The following is a 22,784-nucleotide window of genomic DNA, read 5'->3' on the forward strand; positions in this document are numbered from 1 at the left end:
TGGACAATTAATTAGGAGAGGAGACAATCGCTGACCGATAGGTGAGGAAACTCATACAACTGCTATATTTCTAACTGATAAAGTAAATGAATATGGCTAATTTGTTGTTAAGCGAATAGGTTTGGAACTACTTACAATTAAGTCTTAATTTTTCTTGGTATTTTATTTGTTCATTCATATATTTTTTTAGAATGCATTGTAATTTTTTTTTGCAAATAAATGCAAAGATGATTTTGTTGTTATGTTTATGTGTTTTAAGTAAAGTCACAAACCACACATAAGTACACGTTAATTTATAATTGAGCTCCACTGTTACTTGTTATTACACTATGTACATAAAAAGCGTGAAACTGTGTGGTATCTACAGCAATTTAGAAATTTTACTTGTTTTTTAGATTTCCGACGTCTCATATAATTTTTTAATCACTATTTATTCAAATCTCATAATTATTTGAAGAACGTATAACCTGTTGTTAGTATGAAAAACTCTGAAGGACAAGAGATATTCAAAAAGTTCCACAATAAATATCCTCATTTGTAATTCAAGGAGCATCTGTACTACACATTTAAGAAGAATAATGATCAATATCAATGAGACATATTTTAAACCTCATTACAGACATGGTCATTCAGATTTATTTAAGCAATGTAGTAGATATATGTATAGTGTTGGTGTGTCTTTTCCAAATAAATTAAAAAAAAGCCGTCGTGTCGTGTCTCCACGAACGTGGTCTTTTACGATTCTGTTTACGTATTTAAATACCACATTGTTATTGTTTTTTACGAGCCTATGAATGTGGTACTTTCAACGTGCTTTATCTGCTGTGCTAATACGCATGTCCTTACTTACGTCTTTAATCTAATTCCCATTGAGATTACATTGTATTAATGCGACTGTATGATTGTCAATTAGTAGAGTAACATTACCATTGTTGATTTCATATGTCGCTCTACGGAAGTGCGCGTCAAAATCTAAGGTGTGAAGAATGGCTCTTACTGGTAAACAGTGAACAATAGTAGTAGGCGGGCAACGATCAACAGCTTGTTATTTTTTTATTCGATAGGTTTTTGCTGAGGGCTCTAGCGGATGCACGCGTTATTTTATCTGTGCCTATGCGCCTATGTTCAGTTAAATTTATGGAGATGATTCGGATGTTTGTTTTGATACATATGTCATTCACCTTTTGTATTATACTGATGAATAAAATTATCTACATGTAATTTATTAACATTATCATATTATCATACGTACATATAATCACGACTATATCCCTTGCGGGGTAAACAGAGCCAATAGTTTTGAAGAGACTGATTGGCCACGTTCAGCTGTTTCGCTTAATGATAAAATTGAGATTCAAATAATGACAGGTTGCTAGCCCAACGCCTAAAAGAAGAATCCCATAATCCTTATCAAAATTATTATTTTCCAAATTATGTATTTTTTACGCTGAAGTCACGTGTGTGGCAGGTCTCTACAAATCAAATCTAATATCTGTTGTTACTTCCCAAATCCCTTGCCAAATTCATCTATCACAGCAGAGTACCATTCTAAATTTAGAAGTCTTTCGAAAGCACTGCGGCTAGCGTTTAATGTTACGTAAATTTATTGCTTATATGACTTGATTCTAGCTTTAAATTCTTGCGAATTGGAACAGGATTTTACGACTGAGTACAATAAACGAGAGCACTAAGACAGAATACCAGACCAAGCTCGACAACTCATACCGACGATAATACTTAAACTGACCTACATAAACTTTTCCACGATTCACTTTTTCATTGTGACTCATTTACACGATTATCGTTGAAAGTTTATAATGTTATTTGTTGTCTGTGTGAGTTATTTTAAACAACGATAAATTTAGTAGCCACCTTTTCAGATACTTTTTTAGCTCGAGACGCAACGAAATGTAACTAGTTGACATTGTAGTGCGTTTAAATTTTGTTTCTCGTTATATCAGGTATTATTCGTTTATATTAGGTGATATTAATACGTGCGTATGTTTAGATATTTATGTTGTTACCTTTAAACCATATGTAAAAGTAGATGTTTACCAGGAGCTAGCCTCGGAAGTGTGCAAATGCAATGCGCAAACATATGCATAAAATTAGTGCTAACGATATTGCTGTATTGTGTGACTTGTGTCTTTGTTTTGCTAGTACATATATGATCTTATCTATAAGTTGTATATAGGTCCCCATCCTATTCCACGTGCAACAATCTCTTCTCAGAAGCAACCGACAGCTTTACTATATCACATGATATAAGTAACGGTAGTACGGCGTTCCACAAGGTATTCACCTGGGACCTTTTTGTTTTGCGATTGAATTACATTAGCTGTACGTAGTAGTGGGCCTAGGAATTCGATGTGCACGCGAAACCTAATACTGTTGTTTGTGAAATGTTACGTCAAGTCACGTGGCCCGATAACGTGAATGACCGCCAATCTCACATTTCTGTTTTGATTGTTGTTTAAAAAATTTTAAATCTATGAGAACTTGTGATATTAGGTTTTTATCTAATTTTTGTATATCGGCCTCTATACATTTAGTTTGAAAACATAGTGTACTACAATATTTTGGTACGTCTAGGTAAATTCTTGAAGTCATAAATAAGAGATAGAAAACACGTGTCTTAAAATAACGCAATGAATAAAATTTACGAGAACTGAAATTAGAATTTCTCGAACGAAATTCAATGTTGGTTTTATGTATTTTTGCACATTATTACGAATGTGCTGCATAATAAATGTAATGCTAATGTTGTAATGGGTACTAAAACCACGACCTACGACGGCTGCACCTATCATTCACATAGTTTTACTCTGTTTACGAAGTCAGTATTATTTCTTTGACAAAATTAGTTCACAGAATTATTTATAGTGACACGCTATTAATGTATTCTTAATTTATTGAGATAACAGACAGCCTGGCGACTTTTCAAGAGTCATAGACAACAAGTCGTAAAATAAAGGAATCAAAATATCAAACAATGCAGGCAGATGAAACAATGCTCTTCACCATAAAACGGATCGATAGAACACCATCTTTTTGTATTGACTCACTATATGTGAGATCGATAGGGGGTGTAATTTTATTTTGAATTTATTTCAATGTTTTGAGTATACTCCTAAGATCATTTAATAAGTGTTCTCCAATATCAGAACAATATTAAGGAATATCAAACGACAAGTTGCGGCATATAAACTTAAAAAAAATTGTAAAAATAATCTTATAATAGGATTGTTTGCTAAAACAGTTTTCGCGTTTTCTTGAAAGACCTGTACCATTATTTATCGCTTTTGGGATTTGAACAATTGTCATAAAATGAGTATTAGGATCGATGATGTTGCCTATTTGCACTGAAGAAAAACATTAAATACGTACCTACGTATTTAATGTTTTTCTTAAATAACGATTGAAACAGGTTACGATTACCTATCGTAACCTGTTTCAATCGTTACGATTCCAATACGACATTGACTCTTTTGATCAATAGCCAAGACATTAGAGATAGTCTTGTTTCGAACAGCGTTTAATTAGATAGTTTATAGTGGAAAATCACTATGTTCAGGCGCCAGATGGACAGATGCCAACCTTTCACCTTTCTTGCAAAGGCATTGTTTGAGATAATTATCTTATTATGAGTGTATATTAAAAGGGAGAAACTCAAAATGGATTGGTCTATATCTCTGAGATAATGATGAATGTTATTGTTTTTAAATTCAGTGTAACGAGTCATAAAATAAAGAACTTGATACATACTAACAAATCAAAGCGTGCTTTGTGATATTTCCAAATTGACAGTTTTTAGGTATCTAATTTATAATTATGAGTGTGTAACGGATATTTCAATTGGTTAATAAGTATTAATACGTATCATCAAATTAAAGCCAGATTTTTTTAACATACTTGAAACTTTCATTGACCCGAAGTGTCCAAACTCAACTACAACTAATTAATGTAAAGAAATCTTTACCAATGTCATGCGTAGGTAGATTCGGTCGGTGAACAAGTTATGATCGTCACAAAGTATGCCTCCCACGACGGCTGTTTATATTCATACTGCTTTTAACTGCATATAACGGCAAAACCAACTTGTTAAATCTAGACTTCTTATAAGGTTAATACGCTGACACCTATTGTAATTTTATCTCGTCAGAATTGTTAAATGTGTATCTACTAAATTAATGGGGAGAAAAACGTTTAATAAAACGTTTTTGTTAGTTTGTGCAATGAATGGGTTTTTTATTGTTATGTTCACCATGACTTACTGGTTAAAATATGGCACTAGTCAAAGGCAAGTTTTGATAGAATATTGTAGCAGATAAGGCAAATGTAGCATTCAGAACTCTATCCATCTTAAGCCAAATTTAGTTTTAATAAGCCTTTTTTATTTAGTAACAATAATAATTTAAAAAAATAATGTCACACCTACTCTTTCGGATGAGTTTAATAAATCTGCTTGCGGCGGAAAGCGCATTTTAATTTTATTTTTGCCAGACTAGCGCGCCAGATAAAAATTTATTGTGAATCAAAATACTATCAATGTGGTGTGCTATACTTTCTCAGTTGCCAGAGCATTCGTTTCGTGCTAAATCCGTATTTTGCTAGTTGATACAAAACGTAATGACGATCTCTTTCCGTCGCCTAGTTGGCAGTACTCCAACGCAAAAAGCTCTAGTTTTGATTGCTGAAATTGATATAACAGTTTCTGGTATTTTGTTATGTTTACAAAGACTTCAATCATTAGATATTACTGCATCTGTTAAATAGCTAATAAGGTTAAAAATTCCCAAGATTGGTTGGTGCACTTTGTTATTACTATAACTGTGCAAAATTTTTCTGTGTACAATTTTTTTTTGGCTATGTCATTCAGTATAAGAATTTGTGCAAGAATCCACTTGGACGTATAATATTAATTGTTCAGAGTATGAACATAATATACAGTATTAGTTAACTGAAATCTAATGATAATAATGAGGACACAGATTTTCGCAAAACTACAGTAGAAACAGAATTATGTGAAAGTGAGTGAAATTAACCAGGAATATATTTTAGAGATATTGTTAAAAAATGAATATGAATTTTAAATACGATGCTTTAAAAATGAAATTATGACGTAAACAAGCTCCTTTTATCCGATTATTAATATTTATAGTGACAGTAATATATGTAAGTCCTTAAGTGTAAGTGAATCACGTTATACACCCAATAAAGGTGTCAAGGATGTAAATTCACTGAAATACAAAGTAAATTACAATTAATAAAATGAACTTTACTCAAACTGCGCACAAAATTTCGATGTTTCCGGTAAAGGGGCTTGTTTGTGAAAGAGACAGTGCTATAAGAGGGACAAGGAGCGATATAAAACAAATGTGACCCTGAACGTAAGGCTGGCCTACTCCCGCTACCGATGGATCAATAATCCGGGACCCCTCCAGGAATAAGGATGCGTAATACCGCCGCGTAGTAACACTGCGTAGTGGGCCAAAAGAGCAATGTACTTTCCTTGAAATGGCTCAAGAAGTTTAAGGCCGTGAATGAGCGGACGAACTACGTTGTATCATAGAATACATAATGCCACGTAATTTGTATCTCGGTTACGATGGTTCTACTCGTACTGATATCTTTGTAAAATTTTTGGGCCGTTTTGAGAGTTATAAACGTCGGTGTAGCCTAATAAGTATGCAGGGATCGGGGCAAGTGGAAAGATGTAGAATTTCCCTATCCCTCCGAAAAAGAGGTGTAAGTATGTGTGTGTATGTAGTCTTTTTAAAATTGGCAAAATTTTAAAAAGACTTTACATACACATGAATTTTGCTTTTTACAATTTATATTTACAATAACATTTTGGGAACGCTTTATTAGTAATGGTACCTACTATTTTTTTTAATACTAAGAAGTAAAAAAAAACGTGGCAGTGGTTTTCGTTGTTAATTTATTTTCATGTCAACAATATTCCATGCAAAATTAGAATTTCATAGATGTGGTCATGGTCACGCGCTGGAATTTATCATATCGGTATTACTTTTCCTATATGTTTGATCTGATTGGTTAAGATTGATGTTAAATCTTTTTGCAATCTGTTGTCTAGGTTAACGGTAAATATTAGATTTATCAAGTATCTTTTTATATGCACGCTCAATCTCTTCGGTACCGCTATATAATACAGGTATAAAAAGTAGAAGTACTGGTTCCATAAACTTCCCACTCTTTCGCCCACGCGTGTCTTGGGTACCATCTAAAGTTATTTCAATGATGTCAGTTAATGCATTATTTTAAATACTTTTGTCAAGGTTTTGCTAATTACATCAACATTTTTATCAATATGGTTAAATATAAATTATAACGTCTCAAACAGGCTTAGACTTATAAACTTGGGATCCTTTTAGGCGATGGGCTAGCAACCTGTCACTTTGAATTTCAATCCTTTCATTAAGCCAAACAGTTGAACGTGGCCTTTGAGTCTTTTCAAGACCGTTGGCTCTGTCTACCCCGCAAGAGATTTAGACGTGATTATAAGAATATATGTCTCATACATTAACCATTTGCTTAAAATCTCACCAATATCATTTATATTTACAGGGTAGGTATTTAATAATAGCTCTTGAATTGAGGAATTCGTTTCACCGCCAAAATATCCGGTGAATTCTATTTTTGTGCTTCGCACTTTATCATTAGCTCAATTGATGGCTAAATTGGCTGAATTGATAAGCCTGTTTGTTTTTGTTTCGTTCATTCATACAATTCGTTTCGTATGGTGAATTGTTTTTACACAAGATTCCATTACGTCACACGCTCATTAAAAGATAAGGCAGTTATTGCAGTTTTTTATTCGGTATGCAAATAAGTTTCTTGAACTGCATTTTTTGTGACACTATTTTAAAGTTTTGATCTGATTAACTTTCCCAGATCTCCTTCTGCCAGTTTTTCTAATATTTTTGGCCTATACTTTTTCTTTTATTTTTTATACATAAATATCACAAAATCATTAAAAATACATACTCACATATATTTATAGTTACTCGATGACATGAAGATACTCGACAAATCAATGACTAAATGAACAAATATCTGGTACAATACAATTTAAAAAAAAGTTACAGTTTCGCCACCGTCCATTTTATTCTTTTTTTAGGCAACGGGCTCAATATCATCTTGTTAGCCAAACAGCTGAACGTGGCCTAATTGTCTTCTCAAGACGGCTCTGTCTACCTCGTAAGGGTTATAGATGTGATTATATGTATGTATTTTATAATGGGTCCAACTTTAGGTAGTTGATTCGTTTTCAGAATGACATCATAATCTCTTTATATGCAGTAATAACACTGATGTTTTACTTGGCTTGACACTTCTCTGGCTAAAAACAAGAAATATTTAATAAAAACTTTAATTTTACTGCTTTATAATTAAACTAACTTTACCTACCAATATTAACATAGATACACCTTAGTAGATCATTTCATTGCTATAGATTAATCATATCATATTGATAAAAAGTATTTACTTAAAAAGCAAAGCCGTTCTTCTTTTTGAGCAACCGAATTTCAAACGAATTCTTTAAGTCACGGGTTATAAATACATCTCGCTTAACCTTGGAATTTGTAACAATAAAAAATATAAATCTTACTAACACGTTGTACATAATACATACACCGACACATATACTGGTGTGAACTGGTATAGAACAATGGACTGTTGTGAATAAATATAAATAGGTTTTAATTTCTGAGCGGACATTTAAAGTTTTTACTTCAATTTTTTTTAATCACTTTTTACACAAAATCTTTCTTCTTCTCTTTCTTTCCCTTCACTTCCTTTTCGCTTCGTTCACTTTCATCACTCTTTTCATGCAAATTCGTGTGTTTTTAGTACTCTTGACCTACCTTGATTTAAAAATCACAGGTACAACTAACTTTATCTATTGAATTATACTGAAATAAATAGGGATTGTCTTGCTTTAAACTTTTAGTAATACTAATATATTCTTATAATTTCCTTAATAGTAGCAAGTAGTTTACCTACGGAGTCAGAAGAAAATGTTGTCATTTTGTAACTCAAAAGACAAGGAAACAGATTAGTTAAGTGTTATGACTTAGGCATGTAAAAAATTCCTATGCTGTGTCTCTTAAACACTGAGTAAAAAAGTGGAACCACCTTCTGAGTTAGATCGAGACGTCTAGTAATAACTCAGGAACAATAATATTGATCCTATAGTTCAAAGTACAACTCTTTTAACAATTTAAAATACAAAACCTTTGCGTAGTAGTATCGCAAAAACGTGAACAATAGTTAGTACAAAGCCATTGTTGTGTTAGTAGTCGCACTCGGGTTAGCTCGTAAATACGGCCACGTGTTCGGCATAAATTCTCGCATTCAAGGTTGGGGGAAATAAAACCGGTTTGTGGACGCTTTTTATGAAAGCCTTTATGTTTTAGTATCTTGTAATCGATATCAGTTTTTAGTTATATATCTTTAAATAGTCAATTAAATATGTTTTAATTTTTGATACTCCTAAATAGATTTGGATGAAACTATACCTACTTACACGCAGGGCCGTTGTCAAATTGTTCAAAATCAGTTGTTGAAAAATTGCAGAGATGATAGAAATTTCTTGAGATTTGTATTAAGAGGATGCTAATACAACAATAATATTTATTGTAACAAATACAATTTTTATACATATCGGTCTACAAACATTAACAACGCACATCACCGCCTTAGTTAAAAGCTTTGCTCTTATCTTAAGAACAATGGCCACAGCCATATCTGATTTAGGTACTTTTCTGCATTATATAGACATAGTAGAACTCAGTCAGGCAGAATCCGTGGCACAGATTATAATAGATATATCTATTCGGAGAACAAATATCAGTGTAACTAAAGTTCAATTTGCCCGCCCTGTGAAATGACTCAAAGTCCCATGAGTCGCAAGCTGGCATGTTTACTACTGCGCAGCGAAGTGAAGAATGTCAACAAATTAAAGAATAACACCACAATAACAATGGCAAAAACCCAGAATTGCAAGAAATATCTTTGAATTTTTTGTTAAAAATTATTTAACAAATATTTCGTTTTGTTTGAGACTCGAACCCGGGAATGCGTGAGGTAAACAAAGACGTTATAACACCATGAATGGGACTTTCCTTAAAGTTTTCTTTGGTCTGCCTACTTCACTTATATGGTTAAATCTTATGATCTTTAATTTCGGTTGTTCGTTGATAGGCATAATAGCTTTCTATTTGTTCGAACTATACAAATTAAATTCAAATTATATACACATTCATAAAATTAAGCCCCTTACGCAAAAGGGTAGTCAGATACTAAGTATATCTTACCACGATCCCTTTATATTTCCTCACTTCATCTACATACAAATTAAAACCATAATTACAAGGCTTTCAATACTAGGCAAAAATTTTCATAGTTCTAATGTTCACAGTTAGTATGAAAAGCTCTTATGAAAAACATTGTTTTCAAGGTCTACCCACGTGGTTCTTCGAGTATCATTTAAATATATCAATGAGTCATTACTAACTACAACCCAACTGAACAAACAATATTATAAACAAACAAATGTGGAACTCGCAAATCTTTGATTGTTAATGAGTTTACTTTGCGATTCGGCGATACATTCCAGCTATAATTAAAAATTATTGCCAAAACAAAAATTTCGGAAACAAAATCCGAGATATTTAGTAAATATCCACTTTTCGAGAATAAAACGTTTTAACCCCTTATAATGTCTCTTACGCCTTTAGTTAAAGCGCAAATAAAGGCTATCTTTTTCGCGGATAATATGAGCGGACGACTGATGAAAACAGACGAAAATTTCAACAGATGTACGGAAAAAAATATTTTATCTTACATACGAGTATAAGTGTAGTATAAAGTGTAAAGTAAAAGAATAAAGTTTTGATTCACGCACGAAATATAAAATTTTAAACATCCTCAATCAAAAGTTACGGGATACAATGTTTTGGAAAATGCTTCCCTCCGTAATGTTTTGTTCTCAAAATGCATTATTTACGTATATTTGGGAAGTTAAGTTCTCAAGTTACGTATAACACTACGTGACCTGCCATAACGATGTTTAAAATGTTCTCAGAATTGTTATTGTTTTGTTTCTGTTAATAATATGCACGTTTATATACTAGAGTACGCCCACGTGAAGCAAAAAATCGCGCTAATTTTCTTTTTCACGGCAATTTCGGGAAATCTTTTCTTCATGTACCTCTAAATCAAATAAAGAACCTATCAACTGCCAAATAGGTAATCTTTAAATCCAGGGTTTGGGCTGTGGGTTGATTTAGTACATCACATAGTCGGTTAGTTTTCTCTTTGTATATTTAGCTAGAGAACATTCGAGATTCCGCCCGGGTAAAGAACCTGTGAAAAATAAGGTCAATCAATTTACTTCCGTAAATTTTTTTACTCCTTAAATACGTTAAGTTTATTTAAACTCCCCGCACTTCGCTTTGTCAAAGAAACAATTTAAGACAATTAATCAGATTTCTATGATGTTACCAGTTGCATATTCAGCTTGTTTTAGGGCGCTTTATTTTCTAAGATTATCTGCATTAATAGTTACTAGGTCTGTTCAAATATTTAGAATTCTGTTAACAGATGACTTTACTTGCCTTTGAAAATCAACACAGATAGTATCTCAGTACATTTATTAACATGTTTATGGGCCCGCATGGATCCGTGAAATGTAATAAACATTAGAGTGAGCGTAGTAAAGTGAACTATACCATTTGGACTCTATAGTATTTATGTTTATTGATAAGTCCATGACATCACCATGTTTGTTACACATTTTTAACAATAGTGAGACAAATCAGATTTCTAAAAAAAGGAGTTAAATATGCCGTATGGTTCCCGACACCAAGAGACAGAATTCTATTTCGGACTCCAAGAGTTGCAAATACAGGTAGGAGAAAATGTATTTATGAAAACCATTGTGTTTGTAACATGACAGCTATAATACAATCATTATTGACTCAGTTAATACGTTAACTGAGTCAATAATGATTGTATTGCTATTGGCATTTATTTAGCAGTAATACGTTACTGCTAAATAAATGCCAATAGCAACATTATTACTATAGGAAAACATTATGTATGTATACATGCGTGAGATTTTTTTGTTAATAAAGAAACTATTGATTTCATATCGTTTAGGCTATGGTTTGGCAAATTTTCACAATCTCTGAATATTGATCAGCCTCGAGTTTTGTGTCTATTGATTCTGTCTACCCCGTCAGAATGAATATTTCTACCTTTTATTTTTTATAACAAATAGTTAATTCCGTAAGCATAACTTAGCGTAAATTATTTACAAAATTTACATTAATAAAATTTAAAAACGTGCTTTCTGTAAATATGAATTTAAAAAAAAAATGCAAGTGTTATAATAAGTAAATTCCGTAGCGGTTTCGTCGCAGCGCCGAGTCGTAGAAATTTCGTAGCGCGTAGAAAACATTAAATTTATAAAATAATAGGTAAATTCCGTAGCGGTTGCGTAGCAGCGTCGAGTTGTAGAAAGAAACCCTCGCAGCATGTTGGGTCTTATTACTGGAATGTCCAGTCGGTTTTTAATACAACGTAGCCGTAAAAATGATAAAAAGTTTTATTCCATAGCGGTTCCGTAGCATCAGCGCTGAGTCGTAGAAACTTCGTAGCGCGTAGCTTATGTAACTTAAATTTACTGTGATGTCACAAAATTAAATTTGTAGCTTTGCATGAAGACAATTATGAATACAGATGAAGCGAGAGAGTAGTACTACTAATCGTCTTCCATTTATCCGTCTTAACTACGTCCTCCCCCCGATTTTCGTCTAAATCGAAAAAATGCCCTTTCGAAATAAAATAAACTTTTAAACTTATCTATCACTTAGCTTCTTCTCTTTGCTGGAGTTTCGTAGGGCCAAATCAGTATTTTCATCCTTATACATCTATTTTTGAACTCAAAATCGTACGCTTCATTGCGCAAGAGAAATACGGTGGCCAATGAGATTCGCGATGCGATCAAGGTCGCTTCGAGTATTTTTGAGATAGTGACGACAGCACCAGCATTCAGAGACACGTGTATGTTGGGACGAGGTGGAAAGGTTTGTATGTAAATAAACTTTTATGTACGTATGTATACAATTTGAGACGTATGGTTTTTGTTACTTTGGATCATTTGATTTCGCGATGAGCGATTATTGATTATTATGGAAATAAGCACATTTATCTAGTTCAAGTTTCCGTGCCAGTCTCGTTTTCCAATTTACGAAATTACCACGCATGTCTGGTAGTTATGAAAATCATAATTATAAAATCAATTAAAAATAGTTTGTACCAGCTGCTTCTCTTCCTGGGTATATTATTAAATTCTATCAAGAGATTTGTTTACAAATGTGGGATTTTCTTATAAGCGATGATGGGCTAGAACCTATTCACTATCTGAATGACAATTTCATCATTAAGCTACCCAAGCTCAACGTGGTCTTGTTTTGGTGAGTAAGTCTTTTCTTCGATATTGCCTCGTCTACCCCGTCATGGATAAAGACGTGATACGTATGCCATTTAGGTGAAACAGGCAAAAGCTTGTTTAGTAAACAAAATACATGTAGCGCTTCACAATCGCAAGTATTAGATAGAAAAATAATATTTATTTATCATAATCTTTACGTTCGAACGTTTGCATAAAATATTATCGCAGTAAATAAACATAGGCACTTAGCAAACACGTGAACCTAAAGAGTTATGTGGACTTCGATTTTTATTGTCATGTAATAAATAATTACTAGCGTCTGCCCGCGGTTTCACTTGCAAGTAAATTGTAGCCCCCATAAAGTTTCATCCCGATTCAGTAGAATTTAAATGAGCAGAAGGCCAATGACCATTTCTGAATTCAGAGAATTGAGTCTCTGAATTCATAAATGGTTATATAAAGATTATTTATTATCTTGCCGTGCCGTGTCGTTCCCGGCACCAATACAAAAAAGAATAGGACCACTCCATCTCTTTCCCATGGATGTCGTAAAAGGCGACTAAGGCTTATAAACTTGGGATTCTTTTTTAGGCGATGGGCTAGCAACCTGCCTCTAGTTGAATCTCAATTTTATCGTTAAGCCAAATAGCCGAACGTGGCCATTCTGTCTACCCCGCAAGGGATATAGACGTGACCATATGTATGTATGTATTTATTATCTTTATCCCTAACACAGGATAAGGCCAATAAACTTGAATTGACCAAAAGGCTACATTCAGCTGTATTCGTACTTAGGCTAGTAAGTAAGCAAAGTGGGGTGTATTATTATATACATTATGTATGTCAATATGGGTTGACAAAGTTAACCATAGGCTTTCACGATTAATTAAGTTATACCACCTTTTGCTTTACTTGTACACTTTGGTCGGACAGGGTACCTTAACTTCCAATCTCATAGGCATGTCACATAATACATCTTTGAATTCAATAAAAAAAATCAACTTTAATTCAACTGAATCACTTTTTCCAAATTTAACTAAATCTCTTTATCTCTGACTGTAAGTATACAGACTTAATGTATAAGGCATTTCTGACTGATTTGCATCTTGGATGTTTAAATATATAAGTATTAGGGAATTATAAAATAAAAGTATTGTTAAGGTATCCCATAACTTACTTTGGTGCTAGCTCAAACAGTGTAATTTGTCCCGAATATTTTATATTTTCCCTACTAGACCAGCAAAGGCACACCCCTTCCTGCTTACGACTTTGCAGTATCGAGTGAACGAGTATGAAGGTCATGGTAACAAAGGAGTCTTATCAACGCTTATCAGTACCACTACCAAGGGAGCGAGACCTCTTGTGTTATTTGAAAACAATCGATATTTTTTTTAATGAAAATATTTACAATCTTATTTTATTGAGTTTGATAAAATATCGATATAGTTGTTTGTAGTATTTTGTGTTTGGGAATACGTGTGAATTGCATGCAATATATTATTCGTTATAGATAGTTTACGCCAAACTTTAGCGGTAACTTTGGCATGAAAAATTTATACGGTGCAACATAAATTTTGCTGAACTGAAGATTTGACAGCTTGTTACGTTTTGCTTTTCGTAATATGTGCTACAACCCACATCTTTTTTTCTCTAAAAAAAGAAAGACACAGTAAATTATTTCAAGCGACAATTATAATATAGATACGAGTATACCAAATTGACAGGGTTATTCCTCATTTTGGTAACATGTAGTGAATCATAAAATTGAAGCTTACTTAAAGCTTGTATTTTTAGTTGTACTTCAGAAGGCAATTAAAGCCACAAGGCTTCACTCTGATCATGCTTCGTTCGAATGACATTATGTTAATATTGACTTTAAATATTAGTATGTACATATCGCAAACATCGAATCGAACTGCTTAGAGATAACAGTAATGTGATATACCTACCTTCTGGCGTTAGTCACGGTAATACTCGTAACCTCACTCCCGAAGAGGAACCTGTATTTGACTGGAGTAAGTGAGGTTGTTATACGAAGCGATTTCTGTCTGACTTCCGCAACCTTTCCAGGGGATCCTAACTCACATTGGATTTTTACACATCCAGTTGCCACTAATGTAATATCCTACTTTACATGGTGAATTATCATGTTCAGACTGCGACATTTAAAAGTTAAATGATTTCGAAATATATTCATGAAGCCACCTGTGGATTTGAAAAGATCAGATTTTAGGTAAACATATTTTTTGTAAATTTGACTGTAAGTTGAGAGTTTGAGTCGCTGCATAATGCAATAATTTCTCAATTCCCGCAGGAAAATGCCGAAAGGTCTTTCATCAATCAATCAATATGTATCAAATTCGTGCGTTATTAATTGGCTTAGTTATAGCAAAGCAATACACAGGTATAGCTGAAACGTCTGGATGTAGAAAGCTGAAAAACGTTTGTTTCTTAGGAATTTTAGTTCCATAATTAAGCCATACAGCTTTCAAGACTGTTGGCTCTGTCTTCCCTGCAAGGGATATAGACATTTATAGTTTGTATATGTTTCTTAAGATGCAGAGTAAGCATTTAGAGAGGATTCCCCCAAATTCTCACAGGAACAGAATTTAATGGGATTTTTCGTTTAAATCATGCGGAGCCGCGGGACTACTCAAGTTTATATAATTTTAAACACAAACTAATCGGCAGTCATTGAGCACATTATAAATATGTACAACATAAACCGAACATGTACGTAATTCAATATGTAGTTTCATAATTATACATGTAACAAAGACAATAGAATAAAACGTGATTTGCATGAGTAAATAAACAATGTAAGCTATGTAGGTAAAAGGACTGCCGTGACACAGACAAACAAACACAAATGTGGGCTATAGCTATGCTAATTAATTAATCATCGCAGATTGTGTACAGTCATGAACAGACATAGAATCCTGAGTCCTGAAATGAAATAGAATGGCATTTTTTTGCGATACTCAGTGTTAAACGTTATTAGTTTTGTTACCATTATGACTATATTCATGTTATAATTAATCAATAAATATATCTATAAATCGTCGAATATGTTCTAGTAGTTAACACTACAACAATTAGGACAATTTCGACGAAATTAAGTACAGAGATAGAAGAAGCGAGAAAAGACCTTTAGGAGTAACAAAGTCTATTTTCCTACGGGAATTAGAAAGACGTGAATTTTATGTGGGCTGCGAGGAGCCGCGGTCAAAAGCTAGTAACGCGTGTGGTAAAATTTTCTCCCTGACCTGTGCTTGTTTTTACTTAGTAAATATAAAAATAGGTAATAGTTAGTTTTAATAAACGGCTTGGTACTCATAGTGTGATAGGAACTACATAAAATTAGTCATAGGCAAAGGCATATTATGTTGATGTAGGTATAACATCACGTGCGCTGACATGCACCGCACGAATGCAATAACTTAATTTTATGGCACCAATTTTATATCGATGTTTCATATCGATAGTGCACAACACTAACAGTTGGTACTATGTATACTTCAATAACACATCAGGCATCAAGGTTATTCGTAATCGTAATTGAACTAATTCGTTTGCAAATTACTGGACTATACCAGTGGTATAAAACTTTAGCGTCGGTGGCGTATTGGGTAAAGCGTTTCGGTGTGAAAAGGTAAGCTGTTTCAAACCCATGTCTGTTGTTAGCTATGCCCAATAGGTAATATTGTGGAAACTCTCCTGTCTACTCCAAGGTCGAATTATCCCACACTCTTTTTCACCTCTCTTCGGACGATATATCGATGTAGTTCCTATTTTCTACTTCTCAAGCAAGGTTTTTGGAGGACCGTTGATCCACCAAAAGTCAAGTCAGGAAGAAAACCCAGGACAAAGATTACCCGTAAGTAAAGTTAGAAGTTCATTGATATTAGAACTAAAGGTTGTAACTCGCCGAAACCCAGATAACCTAGCGAGGTGTTCATACGTTTGGTTAATAATTGAAGTGTTTTTTTTACATGTATTTGAATTAACAAAAATAATAATATAGCGCGATCATTCCAATGATATAAATAAAACTTACGGGATGTTTAGATTTCTTTACACTAATCTATGACGTCATCTGACTATCTCTCCGTTAATTGAATCTCTTGAGATATGGGTCAAATGTTTCAGTTATCATTGACGTATTCGCGTCTGATAAAAACCTTTTAATTAATTGAATTTCATTGTTTTTCATAAAGCTGCTTTATGATATTGTTCAAACAGGGTTATGTTAGGGCACGCGGTATTTATTAATTATTTTATCAATACGTTCAAGGAAAAGAAACTATTTTATTTATCACGCTGTATTATTTATTTAATGGTCATACTTACCTATATTATTTAGTAGTTTCAATAACTGCTTTTAGTATTGTCGTTCTGATTGTAAAATTTGGCTCCAAAGCTCTCGTCTGCTACTAGAAGCGTCTAAAATACGAACAAGTGAGGAAGTAAAGAAAATACAAAACGAATTATTATTATGTAAATATCAAGTGTTGTAATAAATGTAGTATGTAGTATAAAAATTGATAGATTCCGATTTCATTTTTTGTACTTACTCGTATTGACTTACATTAATTAAAATACACTTTAAATCATTTCACAATATAATTGCGATCGCTTTAAAATAGGTAAATGAAAAAAATTAAGCAAAAAAACTAAAATACATACATCGATATATTCATAGAGTACTTTGAACTGTGAAAAAGGTAGTGGTGTTTTGAATAAGTAACATTATGGATCGGATAACAAACAATTGTATGCTGACGGTATCTCTTTGCATATCGTCCACTGGGTGACTTTGACCGAGTTCAAGGCACTCGGGTTAGGTAGGCACTAGATTTTTGCATGTCTAAACCTATTTACATGTTAAGTCGATAGTTTTATCTACAAAGGTCGTATGGCCTGAGTTATTTCGAGGGAGGGTGGCACCTTTTTAATGACAATTGCATATCCTAGTATAAGTAATCATTATGTCTTTGTTTGTTCCGGGTTCATTCATATTTGAATCTCAATTCTATCATTAAGCTGAACGTGGCCATTCAGTCTTTTCAAGACTAATGGATCTGTCTACCCCGCAAGGGATATAGACGTGACTATATGTATGTATGTATGTATCTTCTAATATGTACCTATACATATAATATTTATTTCTGAGTATTTATACATATAGGGTGTAGTTAGTCTTTTCTATAATCTCTGTAATTTTTCTTACTTATATTATTATTGTATTTTGCATAGAGCAAAAAAATTATGCGAAATTTTGTGTTCTATAGTTTATTCACCCCAGTAAAATCTAATTTCCACAAGGCCGTCGCTGACTCGACAATCTACATTTTTCGTAGCGAGGTCATTCACCTTCTTAGTTTTTCTAGTCTCGATAATTATTGCTAATTTATGTGTTTTTAGAATAAAATTGTATTTTTTAGGTCATGTTGTGACTGTTGGTTTGATAGATTTTCTAACAGGATGCACGAATTTTTATGAAATGAGTAAAATAATGGCGGTGGTTTTTATTCACGTTTAAATTTGGACTAAACTTGAAACTAACGTATATTGTTGCAGCTTCGGAGATTTATTTTCTAATTTATTTGTATTTATTAAATTTCTTTTAGTTCTTTTATTTTTCCTATACTATTTATCCATACTAATATTATAAATAAAAAATATTATTATTTTTATTTGTAACGAATAAACTCAAAACGACTGGGCAATTTCGACAACGAAATTGACTCAGAGACAGAATAGACCTTCAGGATTAACTTGGCATACTATTTTTTGGAAATTTCCACGGGAACGGCAAAAACCGCAATTTAAGTTTAATGCAGGCGGAGCTGCGGTTAACAGTTAGTCTTCTATCAAAATAAACCTATTAACTCATTGATATAAAGTCTAGAAATCTGGTCACCTAGTTACCAAAGCTGATATAAATAGATAAGTGAAATTGTGTGAATGGAATAATTATTGAAATATCTGCAGATAAATAAGCAGACAGATTTCGCTATGAAATACATCGACTGTTGGTATTGTATCGCTCAGATAAGGGGTGTCCTTGGTACCGTAATGTATGCGACAGGACCACTCTACTGTTATCGAAGTGTAAATACAATGTATAAAGTTTGAAGTACATGCAGATTATTTTATTTAAATGCTAGTACTTATAAAATCGTAGACATGAGTGAGAACTGTCTGCGACTTAAAACTTAAAGACTTAAGACTTAATAAATAGCACTGTTATAAATTTGTTAATTATTCTATATTTGATTTATTTCTGAATTTGTTTCACATCTATTGCGGTTAATAAGCTCTGTTTTTATACCGCCAAAGTAAAACGGAAAATCTCGTATATTAATCGTTCCCGTAGGAATTTTGGGATATCTCTAATGCGGGCATTATATTACAATACTTACTAACAAATTACAAGCGACACCTTAAATATTTTATCATCCCATAGCCACCCCATCGTGGGCCCATCTTTTGGGGACATGTAAATGAACTATGACATGCATCTTTAATTATTATTGATTTATCAGTTAGATTTTTAATGTAATAACTTTCCCAAACAGGTATAAACATAACTTATATTCCACAGTGGTGTACTGCGACTACAGCGGGTCAGGCAGAGCCTTGCACTGGGTCGAGGAATACGTGTCGCGAGATGTGCTGCCCACTCACGCCACGCGATGCACGGCGTTGTCCTACACTTCAGGACAGAGTGAAATGTACAGGTATATAACTGTGACCTAAATTTGAAATCTATAAATATTAAACTTAAACCTATTTTATCACAAAGTCTAATACCATGCATAAACCTCATGATATCTGAGGCCAAAGTTTACCTTCTTGATTAACTTTGAAATTTCATATCCTTAAAAAAGAAAAATGTTTTTAAGTGGTTTCTCTTTTCGCTCATATGGTAAACTTTATAGTTTTTCTGAATTTCATTTGTATCACTAATCAAATATATAGATATACCTAATTTGTGTGTTATTTTTGTCTTTATTTAGTATTTTTTTCGGCAGATCGGAGGCCAAATCGATAATCCGAGACGCCGTGGGCGCCTGCTCTGATGATGTAGTGGTGCTGGGAGCTTCCTTGACGAGGTTCCTTCGGGCCCTGAGACCGGAGAAGGTGGCCTTGTTTGTGTCTTCCAGAGAAACTGAGAGGCAACTGGCGCCGTGGAAAGAATGCGGGGCTGAGGTGAGATTGTTTCCTTAATATTTAGATATTATAGACTTTATAATCATTTGCATCGAAGAAATTGCACAACTTTTGTGGTAAAGCACGGAGGACCCAAAACTGTAATAAAGGAAATAATGTAAGCATTTGCGTAAAAAACATCGATGTAGGGAACATTACCTACCTAGTCAAATATATATCCTTTTCTTTATGATAAAAACAGCTTAACTACATACTTTGTCCTTTTATTAGTTGTAAAATAAGTGAATTAACCCATAGCAATAAACGAATAGCGAAAAATAATAACATCAACCATTGAATTATCATCCAAATAAATTATTTATGCACACTTTAATTAATTGCCTTAAAATTTAAAGGACCCAATATGAACTTCACAGATTTTGGGGAGAAACCTAAGTAACTGTCACATATCTACTGATGACAAAGTACATCCAGGCACACAACTTGAATGCCGACTATATTTGTAGAACGTGTCCTAAAGACCTTCGCTAGTCATACAAATATTGACTTTAATGGCCAACCTCGCTCCAACAACGCCTTTCTATCAAACATTCATAATTATGGTCACGTTTGTCCCTAATGAGGTAGACTGTACTTCAATATTTAAGGAATTGTGAGCATTGTGACAGAGTAGTTAGTTAATCTCAGAGACTTGCCTTTTTTAGATTTCCACGGGAAGAAAGCAGTTCGTAAATTGCTTTGGCTTTTTCCCCACAACTATAGTCCTTTTTATTATACCTACATAAACAATCATGAAATATCTTTTAATCAATAAAATGCATTTCTAAAATTAAGTACGGTTATAAGCAAAAATAATTTAAAGGAAGTAACATTTTGAGAACTATTATTGAATTTTCCTTTTTAGACTCATTATTATAAATTTAATTAAAATGTATTTTCAAACAAATAACTTGATTTTGGAAACAATGGTTTTGAGTTTGAAGTGCTGTAGGTACCTAAGTATTAGGTATTGCAGTCGCTAAAAGCAAAATAAAAGCAAGCGGCCTTGCTCCTTCAATCGTAAAAGTGCATTACGTAAAGAATTGCTACAGTATAGAGTAGGCAAAAACGTACAGACAAAGCTACATTGATTAAAATAAATTTAATATATTTTTATTGCTCTCTCTTTGAGCTATGTGGTTTGTGTAAGATTGTCGTCAAAGTAAGTGGTTTGTGTAAGAAAGTCTGCAAAGTTTTTCACCCGAATGTCGAACTGCCAAGTACATTTTCTGTTGTCAATAAGTTCCCGAAAACTAGCAAAATATAGGCAGCGTTACCTAAATATAATTTCCACAGAAGTATTAGTTATTTTTTTAAAGGATTGCCTTTAACAATTGTTCAGTTCAGAAAAATCTTAACAAAAAATCATAATCTTTGTATGTCTCTCTTTATATCTACTTGGCAGCTGCATTAACACATCACGCATGCCGAATGCACTCGTTATCGGCAAATTCCTTTGCTTATCAACGAGCATTGAGACTGGGAAACCTTGCGCGCCGCATGGCAAATGATTCAATTCAATCGTGCTTAACAAGGCATGCCAAAAGCCGTTTCTTTAAGAAAATCTTACACTGAATTGTGTAAAAACCATCGAATTTACATTCAGCAGATTAAGAGAACTCAAGATAAAACAACTGAGTTTATGTATTAAGGTTTTCCAAACTGGCGGGCCGCAGTCACATGTGGAGGAAGCTTCAATCTCTGTGACCAATTTAACACATGTGCTGTTTATTACTCTAAATGTTAAATAAATAGACAGAGCCCAGACACGTCCTTCAGCGATATGCATGTGAACACCGTCAACTTGTTTGAGCTATACTAATTGATTTTTATTTTTTCGTGTTTGTTTTGTATTAGCATTCTTAGCAGGTTGGCGTGAAACTTTTTTCTTGTCCTATTGATGCAAGTCATCAGACAAATTGTTTAGATGTTTTGTTGCCAGGTTCAACTTTTAATTCAGTTAAAGAATGTACTTTTTATTATTTTGCACCTGTCGTTTCAAGATTAATAGAACATTCGATATATTAAATCTTCTCCACAATTTGTCTCTACTTTTCTGAACATTATCATTCCGAGATCTGGTTGTTACTACATATGTAGGTCTTCTGATCTGATTGTATACATACCAAACGATCTCAAGTTTTCATCCTCTACAAGGTTTATAACTACTTTATAACTTAGTACACTATCGGATAATACAGATTTAGGTCCTTATTGAAAAGCGCGACTAGCTTTTCAGCAGTAGTAATATGATGGGTTATTGTGGCCACTCTGTCCCAAACTACCACTCATTTGTCAACATATCCTAGAAAAATGCAACTCGTAAAAAACTCAAAGTGGTTTCTTTGTGATCAGAGAAAATTTTACTATAAAAATATCTGAAAGAGGAACAACATAGAATTTCAATCATAAACAACCGGTTGGTAAAAAGCAATACAGTGTTCTCCAAACAAGAACAAGGGTGCCGCTTCTGCGAATCCCATTTCGGCGAATTACGTCACTTTTGGAGTTTGCGACGCAATTCGTGACGTGCCAATTGGTCGTTCGGGGCTCTACGACCCTGGATGCACGTGTAATACGCAGTATATGGTTAAGTAAGAGTAGACTAATAAGCTTAAATGCTCCACAAACTATTTCAGTAATTGTTAAATTTTTTCTGAAGTCTTTTGAAATGGCAATATATTTGATTTAGACCTCGTCGTCATCGTCGCGTTTAGGATACAAATTTTGAGTTAGTTAAATTTATTGTGTAAAAAGTTTTTCATAATAACATTGAATCGCATAAATTTTCTCCGATTTACAACATACAAGCATGTAATTTAACGTCATACAACATGTAATTATGGAAAATTATAGTTATTTAGGTCAAATGGTAATTTTCGTTAGGACCAGCACGCGATCGGTGGTGTCGTTCACCTCTGCACTATTTAATTCTATTCTGAACATGTTCTAAACACTTATTCCGATTTCGCAGTACTAATCTGGTTAACAATTGAAGTTTATCGATTGATAGATTGTAGGGCGTTAACCTGTCTTTTGTAAGGTGCTTCTTGAAAGAATTTACCAGAAGTGAACTAAAGAAAAG

General features: G+C 33.4%; 1 protein-coding gene across 5 annotated transcripts in view; it reads left to right on the forward strand.

Annotated features, from left to right (window-relative positions):
• LOC106135602 (uncharacterized) overlaps window positions 1-22,784 on the forward strand; it is a 72,432-nt gene that overhangs the window by 24,459 nt on the left and 25,189 nt on the right. For all 5 annotated transcript variants that reach the window (XM_013335957.2, XM_013335958.2, XM_060950167.1 and 2 more), the window contains exons 2-3: window positions 19,092-19,227; window positions 19,522-19,699. In XM_013335957.2, coding sequence (XP_013191411.2) covers window positions 19,092-19,227; window positions 19,522-19,699 — 314 coding nt within the window. The remainder of the gene's footprint in view (window positions 1-19,091; window positions 19,228-19,521; window positions 19,700-22,784) is intronic.

The sequence above is a fragment of the Amyelois transitella genome, chromosome 21, assembly GCF_032362555.1.
Source record: "Amyelois transitella isolate CPQ chromosome 21, ilAmyTran1.1, whole genome shotgun sequence".
Taxonomy (NCBI): Eukaryota; Metazoa; Arthropoda; class Insecta; order Lepidoptera; family Pyralidae; genus Amyelois; species Amyelois transitella.